The 13,429-nt window shown below is 51.8% G+C and overlaps 1 protein-coding gene across 1 annotated transcript in view; it reads right to left on the bottom strand.

Moving 5' to 3' along the window:
• Window positions 1–2,949: 2,949 nt before the first annotated feature.
• Tspear (thrombospondin type laminin G domain and EAR repeats) overlaps window positions 2,950–13,429 on the bottom strand; it is a 101,217-nt gene continuing 90,737 nt past the window's right edge. The window contains exons 11-13 of the mRNA XM_036167173.1: window positions 7,463–7,650; window positions 5,214–5,315; window positions 2,950–3,289 (exon numbers count right to left, since the gene is read on the bottom strand). Of these exons, the coding sequence (XP_036023066.1) occupies window positions 3,136–3,289; window positions 5,214–5,315; window positions 7,463–7,650 (444 nt within the window). The 3' untranslated portion in view covers window positions 2,950–3,135. The remainder of the gene's footprint in view (window positions 3,290–5,213; window positions 5,316–7,462; window positions 7,651–13,429) is intronic.

The following is a 13,429-nucleotide window of genomic DNA, read 5'->3' as shown; positions in this document are numbered from 1 at the left end:
TGGGGTCACCATATCTATGTTCCTCTTCCCAGTGTCCAGATTGCATCTCCTTTCTGATTGCATCCTCACTGTCTAATTGGTCTATTGAGGACCTTGGGTGGCGGGCACTGTCGAGCCCCAGCTCAGACCCGGCTCCCGTCACAGGTATTGTGCCGCCATCAAGTGCTGAGCTAAGAGGAACAGGGAGGGCTGCAGAGGCCAGGGCACAAGGGAGGCAGGGTGGCCCTTCTGAGAGGCTCTTTCTGGTTTCAAGGGACTTGGGCACCTGCTAGGGAGCAATATGGGTAGTGAGGTGCCACCACAGGGACCTCCTTGGGGGTACCTCAGTCTCTCTGGTTCTGGTGACCAGTGGCCAGAGCAATGATGGCTAAAAGAGACCCTTATTGGGTACTCAGTTCCCTTTCAGTTCAGGACAGATGGTGTTCTCCTGTGCCACCCGTGGCTCTTGGGGCATAAGGTATAGAGATATGTCAAAAGCTTTTGTCTCTAGAGGCAGAGGTGGGCACAGTGGCACAGCTCACTGTGTGGAGGGTGGGAGAGGCAGGAACTAGATGTGAGACCTCAGTATTGGAACCTCTGAAGAGGGGCTTTATTTGGCCCTACCCATGAATATATGGGATCATCTAACCCAGGCCTATCCAGATCTCAAGGACGGCTCTTAACAGAACCTGGGCTGATCCATGGACCAAGCATCATCCTCAGATGTGGGTGTGGTGGCAGGGAGGTAGGAACAGCATGGCTGGGAAGGCTTGTTCTTCTTGGACCAGGAGCTAAATAGGGACTTCACAGACAAGAAGAAGGCCGAGGGCCTTGAGAGACACATCCTGAACTCACCAAGAGCTCGCCTCCCCCGCCCCACCCCCAAGCTTGGGGACAGAGCCTGCTGGATGTTGTCAGAGGCAACTGGCACCCACCTCCCTGCTCTGGTGTCCAGCACCTGTCACACTTCCTCCTCAGCCCGTGTCATGGAGAGAGATGAGGTGAGGAGTGTGGAAGACGTATTGTAAAGGTCTTGCTGGGTAGCACCTCCTGTGGACCGGCCCCTCTCCTCACTAGGACTGACTTTAGAGGTCTTTCCAGCATGCCCACGTGAATGACAGGGTATAGGGATGACCTGCACTGCCCAGCCAGCACCTCATGTGAAGGATGACTGGATGGGGGCTACATCAGTGCCGGATTCCTGGGCCAACCAATGGACTGCTCGGAGTGCGGCTTTTCCATTGAGTCTGTTGTACCAGTGTGTTGAAGTTTATTTCTTGGGCTGAGGGCTCAGTTTTGGAGCTGGACCATTTCAAAACAGAATGAAAGGGCTGCCCATCACCTCTTGCTGGGAAGAGCTTATCAAGCAAGAAAACCATCAAGTTTTTAAAGATGTGTTTAAAGTGACCAAATAATCGCTTCCCTGTTGGCTCTTTCGGGAGGTAACTCTGACATCTAAGACTGTGGTTTTCTTTCCTTAGGTTGGTCTGGCTGGGCTTCCTACTCCTGGGTGAGTGTAGAGGGCTGGTGTGCCCAGCTTTCCTTCCGTCGGTGCTGACTTCTCACCCTGGTGTAACCTACGGTTTGTGTCACTTCTGATCTCAGGCCAGCTGTTAGGAAGGTATTTAGAAGCCTTGCAAGGAGACACACACCTGTATCCCCAGTACTTAGGAGACTGAGGCAGGGAGGATCAGGAGTTCAAGGCCAGTTTCAGCTACACAGCAAATCTGGGGCCAGTGGGGGCCTCATGAGACCTTGTTAACAAAAAAATAAAACTCAAGGCTCCCTGGGGTGTGTGACTGCTCTCTCTGTATCACTTTCCTTTGCCAGTCCCTTTTTGAAGTGCACTGGTGTGTGCAAGGGAAAGTCTCAGTTTCAATGCTGAAGCAACACTTTGGTGGCCGCGCAGGTGCAGACACCCAATAGATATAAAACAGAGGTTTTGGGCCCTCACTCAAAGTCCACCTGTGGCTTCAAGGTCCCAACAGCAGGGTTCCATTAAACCTGGCAAGTCCCCCGAGTGTGCCCACAGCAGCCTTGGTCCTGGGCGTGCCTCCTGGTTCCAGCTCTGGCAGCTGGAGGAAGGTCTGGAAACAGGCTGGCTGAGCTCCCCTGTCCAATCTTACCCCCCAACCCTACCAATGGTTTCTGGACTCTAGGATCTGTGCCCCTGAATCTCCCACAGGGCTGTCTCTCAAGGTCTCATTGCTTCTTGCCTACCCTAGGGATTGCCCAGTGTCCCTGTCTTCCCTGCCATCCCGAGGGCTTCTCGCTGTCCACGCCCTCTGCACTGCTCACAGTGTATCCGTGCCATTTAGACAAGCATGGGGCCTCGTGCTGGGGCTGGCCATGGAAAGGAGCAAGCCGACATTTCCTTGGGTCCATTTGTATGCACTTAGCTCACTTCCCCTGCATGGAAGTCACCCATGTCCCCATGATGAGGGTCCTGAGGGCTTGTCTTAGGTCTATTGTATGCACTGCAGTGTTGAGGTTGGAGTGCGGCTAGGGAGGTCACCCATGTCCCATGATGGGGGTCCTGAGGAAGAAGAGGAACACACACCACACAGGAGCTTGGGGTGTCTGGCCTAACCTTGTCCTGGTGCTTTATGGGTAAACTGACATCAGGGGAAGAATCCCTCGGCAGAAGGAGGCTCTTCTCTGCATATGTCCACCACTGAGACCACCAAGAAAAAGGATGCCATCCATGCGTTTTGTAAAGAGCAATATAAATATATTTCCATATAGATAAAATACAATAAATAGGTGTTGGTCACGATGCACACAGCAGGGGTGGCTGCGAGAGCTGGGGCCCTAGAGGCTGCCAGGGCCCCTGGGTTTGAGGTAAAGTGTGATAGCAACTGTCCCTTTAGGGCAGAATTCCTGCAAGACACAGGCTGGAAGCACCAAAAGTGAGTGGCGGCCCTGGGCCTCAGCCTGAAGGATCCCAGGGTCACCTGAAATATGGCCACCAGTCACCAGGACTGTGGCTTCTGGTACAGCCACCAGCTGGGGGAGGAGGGAAGAGCCAGCTCCGAGAGGTTAGAGAGGTTACAGCCATCAACACCTGCCCCAGGACCAGAGAGGGCTGGGTGGGTCCTGCCTTCTGCTCATGCCCAGCTGCTGGGGGAGGGGAGAGGCAGCAGGTTCCGGGGTAATTCATCCGGTCTTCAGCTTCAGGACCCTGGAGAGGGGCTCTTTGGCACTGGAGTAGATGAGGTAAGAGCCTGCAGTGGTGTTAAAGGCTTCCCAGTCCCGGCAGCCAAAGGTGGGGAGCTTGTGTACCGCCACGAAACCCTCATATCCTTGCCACCTGTGGGAGGGATAGTCAGCCTGGTCCCCTTGGCACCGGTGCAGGGGACATGCTCCCAGGGTTAAGAGAGAAACTGAGGCCCAGGAGAGAATCTGCCCCATCCAAGATCCCAAAGCTTCCTGACATCTACCCAGGAGCCTGTTTCAGGCACCCGAAGCATTTGCAAGTGTGCAGTCAGGATTGTCGACTGTTTGTGTCTCAGAAACAGGCTCACTCCAGGTACAGTACACTCTGCCATAAGCCTTGACAACTACGGTCTTTGCAGGTTCCTATAGGCTGTCTTTAAAAAGGACATATTCCCCATAGGGTGTCTTCATGGCAACAGGACAGAGTCCCTGAGTGGCCGACTTCTAGATCAAAGGGCACCAGTGGCCTTTTCAAGATTTATTTTGTTAAAAGGTGTTGGTCCTCAAAACCAGCAGATGAAGGCAGACCATGCCACCCTATGAGGACTAGCCATGCCAATCTGGGCTGGAATGTGGGTGCTGGGGATTAAACTTGGGTCCTTATTCAGCAGGCATTTTACTGACAGAGACATCTCCCAAGTCTTTTCAATATTATTTTCCAAAAGTCTCTTGGCAACAATTCCTCAACATACATTATACTTTTTTCTTTTTGTTTCTTTTATTTTATGTGTATGAGTGTTTTGCTCGTGTGTGTGTGTGTGTGTGTGTGTGTGTGTGTGTGTGTGTGTGTGCATCACATGCATGTTTGATACCCACAGAGGCCAGAAGAAGGTGTTGGTCCCCTGGGATTGGAGTTATGACTGGTTGTGAGTCATCATGTGCGTGTTAAAAACCAGCTAAGGTCCTCTGGAAGAGCAGTGAGTGCTTTTAACCATCAAGCCATCTCTCCAGCTTCCCCTTCAACATACCTCTTAAAAATTACTTTACCGTATTCAAAAGACTACAGCAATGAATCTGAAAGTCTAAGCAAAGCCATAACTTGTCTCATAAACTACAGGTGACCGAAGCATTTCAGGACACCTGAAGAAGTAGGTAAGCATGCAGGAGGTGCTTATAAAGAGGTCTGAGACCCAGAAGCAAATTTAACGCAATGACATAAATCGACACGCTATTATTTAAGCTGGCCAAAGGAGCTGAGAGAAGCAACATTGTGTCCTTATAAAGTTATAGACTTTGCAGTGTCTCAGACAAACTTCACTTCCTATATAAATCAGAGTCTGAGCCTCAATTGGAATCTAGGAGGATGAAGAAATTCCAAGATGGCCTCAGCCGCTCAGCTCAGAACAAATCTCTCCTCACACCAGCAGATTAACAACATCTCCTACTGCAAGTGCTATGGACTCCTAAGGAAATCAGGAAGTAGGCAGGCCACTCAGCATGACATTCAGATCAAAGCCAGGGACAGGACTGTGGGCCACCACTGCCGCTGTCCAAGAGAGTTCTGGAACTTTGAGCTACTTAGACAACTAAGTAAGTAATAGAAGCCTTATCAAGCAAGGGTGCCACTACTTTTGTGGCCGAGACAGTGTGGCTAGGGCCCCTGAGACTCCTGCCAAGAGAAGGCTTTGGAGATGGTAAGACAGTCTGGTTAGGTAACTAGACACAAAAGCTTCTGCCAGTGGAAACAACACCTCAATCATGCTCAAACACCCAAAAAGAAACTTCCAGAAAAAAAATGCAAGGATATTGTCACACTGTAAGAAGAAAACTGGACTTAGCATGTTCATCTATGCATCTTTAACTGTCAGCCATTATCTGAGGGATGTGGCCAGATGGGGAGCCCTCTAGCAGGTGTAGCTTAGCATCAGCATCCCTGCCCTGGCCAGGCCCAGGAAAACACACCCTCAGCCTGATGGTTTCAACTTGCTCTGAACCAGTGGTCACCTGTGAGAGGAGGGGAGTCCCACACTTTGAACCCTGAGGTGGGAGGAGGGATGTCAGTCATCAGCAGTCCTTACCTGTAAATAATACTGTTCACTGAGAAGGTGTTTCCATCAAAGGAGTTCGCAACTACCAGGAAGTGATCTTCTCCCACGGAGAAGAACTCCCAGTCCAGGGCACTGAGGAGACAGGGAGCTAGGTGAGTACACCAGCGCCTTTGCAGAGCTGATGCTGGCCCCACGTTGGATTCTGGGCAGGCCTTCTCTCCTAAATTACATCTCACTCACTCTGTAACTTCTTCCTCTCTTTTGTTTTTAAGATTTATTTTTAAGTATGTTGTGGAATATTTAACAATGTAAAGATGTGTTACATTGGTTTCACCTTGCCTGCCTAAGGCACCTGATTGGTCTAATAAAGAGCTGAACAGCCAATAGCTAAGCAGGAGAGGGATGGGCGGGGCTGGCAGGCAGAGAGAATAAATAGGAGAAATCTAGGCTTGGAAGAATGAGAGAAGAGGAAGAGAGGATGAGCTAGAAAGAAAGGGAGACATCTAGCTAGCCAGCTGCCAGACAGGATGAAGCAGGGAAAAGTAGGACGTACATATAGAATGAGAAGGTAAAAAGCCCCGAGGGAAAACATAGATGAAGAGAAACAGGTTAAGGTAATGATCTATCCAGAAAAGAGCTAAGCTAAGGCCAGGCATTCAAAACTAATAAGTCTCTGTGTCATGATTTGGGAGCTGGTTGGTAGCCCAAAAGAGAAAGCCTGGCGAGTGTGTGTGTGTGTGTGTGTGTGTGTGTGTGTGTGTGTGTGTGTGCATGCATGCACAATGCCCACAGAGGCCAGAAGAGGGCATCATATCTCCTGGAGTTGGGGGACCTGGAAACTGAATTAATGTCCTCTGGGAGAGCAGCAAGCACTCTTAACCACCAAGCTGCCCTTCAGCTCCTCTGCAGCAGATTTCTAATCACAGCTCCTTTTTACACATGTTTTCTTCCAAATTCCCTTTCAAAAGTCCTAGTGGATGCTTTATTCTAAAACTCATTCTCAGCAGATACCCAGTTTCAGACGTGGGGCCTGGTATGGAAATGTGACTCCCTCCAGGGTCCAATGGGTCCAGAGGCCATGGGCAGCTCAGGTGGGAGTAGTTCTGGGTTGAGATGGGCACTACTGTTTCCTCTTTTTGTTCTTTGTCTCAGGAGTTCTTTTTGATTTAAAAAAAAAAAAAAACAACGAGATTTTCAAAAGTAAACATTGTGGGTACCTGTCAATCAAAAGATTGGGCCTAAGTAGAAGGTCCCTCTTCCCTTACCTGCCTATAGCGCAGCACCTGTTCCTGGAGCAACCCTGGCTATGGCCTGTGTGCTGTGTGCTGTCTGCAGCTGATCCCCCTTGCACTTACAGCTGTGCATCCCCACGAACACATAGTGCCTGTGTGTCCTGTGATGTCACAGAGGCCAGCCTCACCTTTTTACTTGACTGTCAGCCTTAGAGGTTTTCTTTGATGAGTCTAAATTCACTCAGTGTTCTCTCTCTCAGGATGAGGAGTGCCTGGCACTCAGGAGGGGCTGTGAATATCTCCAAAGCTCTTAAGAAATGAAAAACCCTGTGAGAGTTCCTGTTGCATTCTGGGTTGATAAGCACCCTGGGCCTAGACCTGTGGTTCTCAACCTTCCTGATGCTGTGACCCTTTAATACAGTTCCTCATGTTGTGGTGACCCCCAACCATGGAATTTTTTTTGTTGCAACTTTATAACTGTAATTTTGCTGCTGTTATGAATCATAATATAAAATCTTATATACAGGATATTTGACCCCTTCCAAAGGGGTCATGACCCACAGGTTGAGAACCCTAGCCTGGAGCTCAGCCATCTGGCTCTGTTGTGTGGACTGTGCAGCTGCATTTTACTTGGAGACAGTGAGAGCCCTTCCAGAGGAACTCCATGTGGGTGGGGACAGTTCTGCCTTCTCAGTGCTTAACTTGGTGGCCCTGCAGAGCAGGTGGGGCAGGATCTGGCAATGCATGGTGGGAGAGGACACCTGCCTGAGCTCAAGGACCTCCCTGATGCTCACCCTTTAGCACACAGATGGACCATTTCTCCTTGTGGGGGTGCTGGGCCTTCTCTTAGTGAACTCACATCTCTAGGCCTTGCTTGCAAGAAGAAACCAGCTACATACACAGGGCCAGCCATGGGGATGGGTCTCATTATCATGACCACCTGCTCTGGCCAGGTATCCTGGGAAGAAGTCAGGGATGGCCTGGTAGGTCTTCCAGGGCCGCCCACCCACAGACTCACTCTGCCCTTCCAACCACCTGGTTGGATACCTGCAGGTGGGGATGTCCTGGAACTTGACAAAGGTCTGAGCTGTGACATTCAGCTCGTAGATGACAGAGCTGAGGACATAGGAATCGTTCTGCGCCTGCATCTGCACGTCGTAGCTGTGACTATTTGCCACCGCGAGGAAGATCCTCTCGCCAATGTGGAAGACCTCCCAGTCTGCAGCGCCGAAGGTCTGGAGTGAATGAAGAGCCATGTAGGAGGGTGAGGTCAGGGAGGGTGGCTCCAGCTGCCGAGCCACTGATGTCCAGTGCCAGCTGTCCCACTGAGGCCACCCGGCTGCCATCCTTTCACCAGAGCCCCAAACAGAGTTCCTCTGCCTGTTTGCTCCAGAGGTCACTCAGCCCCATGAACTGTGAGGTGGGAAATGGAGCCTTTGCTACAGACCTGAAGCTGAGCAGGTCCATTTGTATGAGGGACCTACCAAAAAGAAGTGCGTGGGTCGCGGTGCACAGGGAAGGAGAGGGAGGTCCTGATCAAGGGGGATCATTCCCAGGAAAGCTGAAGCGATGGCAGACAGGGCTATGTGACTGCCTAGGAAGACAGCAGGACAGGGGACCAGAGGTTGGGAAGGAACATGCTAGCTCACGTGGAGGTCTGTGGCTGATGGACAGTGCTCTACCAGGCTCCAGGAAACTCAAGCCACAGTCAGGGGCTCTGGAGTCAGTTTCAGCCTCTGCTCACATCTATGTCTTAGATGCACCATTTCTGTCAAACTGCACAAAGTGGGAGGGGAGCTGCTGGAGTGGAGGGAGCTGCGGTGTGGGGGTAAGGGATGAGCTCTGGAGTGTGGCAGACCCAGGAGGTGGAGCCTATGGCAGCAGGAGGAGCTAGGGCCAGGAGCCACAGTCCATCAGAGTGCTCTGGCTGCCACTGTGGGGTCTCAGGGCAGCAAGAGAAAGGCCGCCCAGGAGTGAGAAAAAGCTGGGGGAGTGAATTTAGGAAAACTGCCCGGAACTAAAAACAGAACTTAGATACAGCAAAGCAAAGGATAGAACCAAACTTCCAGAGGCCAATGGGACCAAGAGATAATTGTTAGAACCTCAACTCCCCTCAGAGGGAGAAAACAGCATCTGCAGCTGTTACAAGCAATCACCATGTCTACTACCCGGTAACACATGCCCTATGGGGACAGGGATGAACCCTGTGTTTGGGTAGCAGCTGACTCCTGCTGGAATGTTAGTTAGACAATGCCACTCATTCCCCTATGTCTTGAGATAACACGTTGTGCCAGATTCTGTTGGGATCCTCCTTGAAGGATGGGGACCTGAACCCAGGGCAGGGATGTTCAAGCCACAGAGCCAGTAGGAGCCCGCTGCTCTCCAGCAGGCTGCTTCTCTGAAGACACAGGCAGGCTATCCTGGGGATGTCCCAGGATGTCCTAGCTGGGGACAGAGTGAGCCATGCCATGGATTGTGTTCCAGATAGGCCAGTGGTAATCTTCCAGGATTCAGCTGATGTCCAGGAGCCTCCTGCTTGAGGAACATCTTGCACATTCAGTGTGGGAAATGGCTCTGGAACTTCCAGGTGTGTGTGTGTGTGTGTGTGTGTGTGTGTGTGTGTGTGTGTGTGTGTTCATATCGTGTACATGTAAGCACATGTATGTGAAGGCCAAAGGTCAACCTCAGGTATTATTACCCAGGACCCATTTGCTTTGCTTTTTTGAGAGAGGGTCTCTGTGTGGGGCTTGGGGCTCATGGATTCAGCTATCAGTGGTGAGCTCCAGGGGTCACTTGTCTCTACCTCCCCAGAACGTAAATTACAAATACATGCCACTGCACACCTAACTTTTATGGGGGTTCCAGGGTCTGAACGGCAGGGAAGCACTTTACCTGATAAGCCATCTTCACACCTGCCCTCAGCAGTTAACTACTTGTCTACACACAACCAAAAGCCCCTGTTCCCTCACTGTCCATGGTATGCCTGTCCACCCTGCTGGAAGCTTAGAGAAAAAAACAAAACAACAACAACAAAAAAAACCAAAAAACAAAAAAAACCCCAAACCTGCTCCAAGCTGAATATAACAGCATTCTCTCCGTGGGCAGCAGAGGGCGCCAGTACCCACTGAGCCCAGCTGGGTAGTGGGCAAGAATGGAGGCCTAAGAGGCAGGGAGGTCAAGTGAGGAATAAGACTCTACTGGACAAGGGGTCCAGGAGTCCTGGGGTCACAGAGTCCCAGGTGGGGCCAGAGGCTGCCTGAGGCTTTCTAGATCAGCATTACTTCCCCTCACAGGGCTGTCTATAAGCTGGGATCAGTCCAGGGTCACCCCACAGAGAGACCCTCGGGCCAGCAGGACCTCCAGGCTGCCAGACCCCTAACCCAAGCTCAGTATGGCACAGGCAGTCCCCTGACCATCACTGCATTTGCTTCTTGCAAGTAAGTGCTGAGAAAACCGTCACTGTTGGCCACATGCCTGTTTACATACTTGTGGACACACACACGCTCACAGGCATACTGGTGCACTATCATGTCCACAGCATATGTCTACATGTGCATGCACAGGAATGTGTTTGTGCACATACACAGAAACATGTCCACACACATCCAGAAGATGTTTATGCACACCTGTGAGTGTGTGAATGTATATGCACATCGCTATAAACATATGTGTGTATACCTACATATACATATCTCTTTTCTGATGGACACTCACCTACAAACATGTGTCTGAACATGTGCACATACGTGTATAGGCAGGTGCCTGCAGGCATGCACATACGTGCTCACACAGTACACTTCTTCCTCAGATCCCCAGGACTTTCTTTCAGCTTTGAGCAGCTTGCTCTCTGCTCACCTGTACTGACCGGGCCTGAGGGAATTTGCACAGGAAACCCTGGTAGTGGCCGTTCTATGCTGCCCAGGGTGGCTGGAGGCCCAGAGCAAGCTCTCCTGGGAGTGTGTAACTTCCTGCTGGTGTCAGGAGGTGCCAACTTCCTGCTGGGGCCAGGCCAGGTGCTAAGCCTCAGTGAGCACCTGTCCTCCTTGCCCCTCAGGAGCCCCGAGCAGGAGTGGAACCTCCCATTAGGACCTGTAAGGGGCTGCCTAGGACTTTGGGAGTCCAAGAGAGAGGCAGATGTGTAGGGGAGGTGAGGGGGTCAGTGGGTGAGAAGGCAGGGAAAAATCTTGGGGTGGCAAAATGGCAGGACACCCACAGAGCATGTGGGGAACAGGGAGAAGAAGGAAGGAGGGGCTGGGGGAGATAGAGAAAGTTTTTGAGCATGACGAAGGTAACAGTCAGAAGCCCTGAAACCCATAGGAACTAGGAAGGTGAGAAGTGAGCATGGCATCATGGGATATGTGAGGCTCATCCCGCTGGGCAGGTGCTGGGACAGGGTCTTCAGTCACCTCTTGGAGAACCTGCTGTGTCCCTAGGGCATGAGAGACACAAGGCCTGCTGTGTGCCCTGACATTTGGGGCTCAGAGGCAGCTCGAGCCCCTATCCTCTCTGAGCCCAGTCAGGACCAAGGTGCTGACTCAGCAGATGTGGGTGTACCACCCCACACCTAAATTCAGGTACTTGAGGAATGATACTCCATTCTCCATGTATCCCACACAATAGTTGGGACATAGTCCTATAAAAAATACTATTCATTTTTTAAAATCTGAAATTCACCTTGTTCCTGGGTAATGTCAGGCACAGACTGGACTGGTAGAGACCTGCAAGGACCCTTCTTGACTCAAGCTCTGAGCCCTTAGCTGGCGAGGTGGCTGGCTTGCAGCTGACCAGTCACTGGCTGGCTAGATTCCCAGGCCTGACTGCCAGAAGCCCACACTGCCCCCTCTGCAAGCCCCTCCCACTCAGAGGTGAGAGGGCAGCTGCAGGCTACATCATAGGCTGTGGCTTAGGTTGCTCCTGTATTCCCAGAACGTCATGGAATGAAGAACCCCACCATCAGACCATTTCACCAAAGCCCGCCTAACACAAGAGCTCAGACGACCCAGATATCCTTTGGGATGGGAGGCCTATCGTCTCTCCCAGGGGAATTCCCCCAGAAAGCCGCCTGCTGTCCAGGCATTGGGTGTGTGCCACTGGAGTACCTTGGCAGGAAAATGGCACTTCCAGGAGCTGCTGCCAGGAGCACCTGGCATCCCACAACTCCCATTAGGGAAGCTAGGCACTCAGCCATCGGTGGATTAGTTGCTGGACAAAAGAGACTCTGGGCCTGGCTTTGATGGGGAAAGAATGAGGATGCTTCTGTGGTCCAGGAGTACCAGGAGAGGAGGAAAGGTCAATGCATGGCCAGAGCTTCCCTAGCTGCTTGGGGAGGACAGTCAATCAGTGGTCGTGGGGGTACTGACCCCTTACTGTGGGGAGTCAGCTCAGGCGGGCACCCAAGGCTTCAGGAAGATGGACTCCTGAGATCCCTGACCACAGCACATTGCCTGGCCAATTCCTAGTGTCCCACCCCCACCCCTGTGTTCTTGCCTGACCACAGAGGTAAACTCCAAACCTGGTGCCTTTCCAACCTGCAAAGGCCACAGCCAGTTTCTGTCTCAGTGAATGCAGAAGCCACAGGCATCTTGAGGTGTTTATGTAGCCCAGAGCAGCATCTCCTGAAGGCCGTCCAGGTACTGCTTACCTCGGAGGGTACTCTGACACCATACTTACTTCACAGACAAGGAAACCAAGGCTGGGAGGCACACTTGTGGCCAGGCCTCAGGGGTGCCCATGATGGGGCATGTGTTCATGCACAAATACATTCACGTGCACACGCAAGTATCTGGGAGCAATGGTCCTAACTAACCTTCAGAATTCACATTGCGTCATATTGACATCATGTCTGATGAAGTCATTATCTGCTCCTGCCAACCAGATAGCAGCTGTTGTCCTTGTCCTGGTCTCATATCCCTTACGGACAGTTCCCAAACTATAGAGCATGGAGGCTGCTAGACCAACGCCTTTCGCAAACTCAGAAGCAAAATCCCACCTGCACGGCATGTCAGCTCTGAGGCTTGTGTGCCTGGCCCGTGTGCTTCCCTCCTGCTTGGTGGCAGTGTGGTGTTGGTTTGTTTTTGTTTTTGTTTTGCATGGCTGGGGATTGAACCCAGGCCCTGCAAGCTCTCTACTCCTGGGACAAACCCTAATCTAGCTCCCAGAACACACTTTGATTGCAAGACCTGCTCTAGAACCCTCCAGGCAAGCAAATGGAAAACTAGGGTCCTGGCCTTGCTGCCTTTTGGGATTGGTGATCTGGGGCAAAGGACTGGAGATGCTAAGGACTTGGCTGACACTGTCCTTTGTTTGAGTTCTGTGGCCCAGTGTGAACAATTGGTGATAGGGAGGGTCTCCCCCTTGTCTTTGGTACAAAATGACAGTATCAATGGGTGCAAGCTCCTGGGTGTAGCAGGGTGCGGTGGTGGGGTAGTGATGTGCAGCTTCATGAGAAGGAAAATGTGTAGAAGAAACCATATGGGCACAGGGGGCCTCAACAGTGTTCACATGAGCTTGTGTCAGCATGCATGCATGTGAACGTGCATGCACAAGCATGTTTGTGTGTGTGTGGGTTCTCTCCTGCCCCCCCCTTTTGCCAGAGCTGAGGACTGAACCCAGGGCCTTGCACTTGCTAGGCAAGCGCTCTACCACTGAGCTAAATCCCCAACCCCTCCTGCCCTTCCTGAGGCCCAGGCAGGAGAAGATGGGAGGTGGTTTGTCTTTTCTGTCTTCCATGACTCGGTGGGCCTTGCTGTTCTTGCTTCTCATCAGCACAGGCCTCATGTCACACCCCATCTCTGCTCTGGTGGCTCCCTGGACAGCTCTGACTTCACTGTTCACTAGTCCTGGACCCAAGGTTTCTTCCCTGCTTAACCTCTGCCCTCCTCTAGCCCCAGGAACCTGAGACCCAGCCATGTACCCTCTCCTGGTGTCTGCTTCAACTCCCACGAGCATCACATGTCACTCAGTCTCTTGGGTGTCTATCAGCATCCCCTGCTAGGCCACGCCTGCTCTACTAGG

The sequence above is a fragment of the Onychomys torridus genome, chromosome 18 (genome assembly GCF_903995425.1).
Source record: "Onychomys torridus chromosome 18, mOncTor1.1, whole genome shotgun sequence".
NCBI lineage: Eukaryota > Metazoa > Chordata > Mammalia > Rodentia > Cricetidae > Onychomys > Onychomys torridus.
Note: the sequence above shows the minus strand (reverse complement) of the source record. Positions and strands in the feature narration are given on the sequence as shown.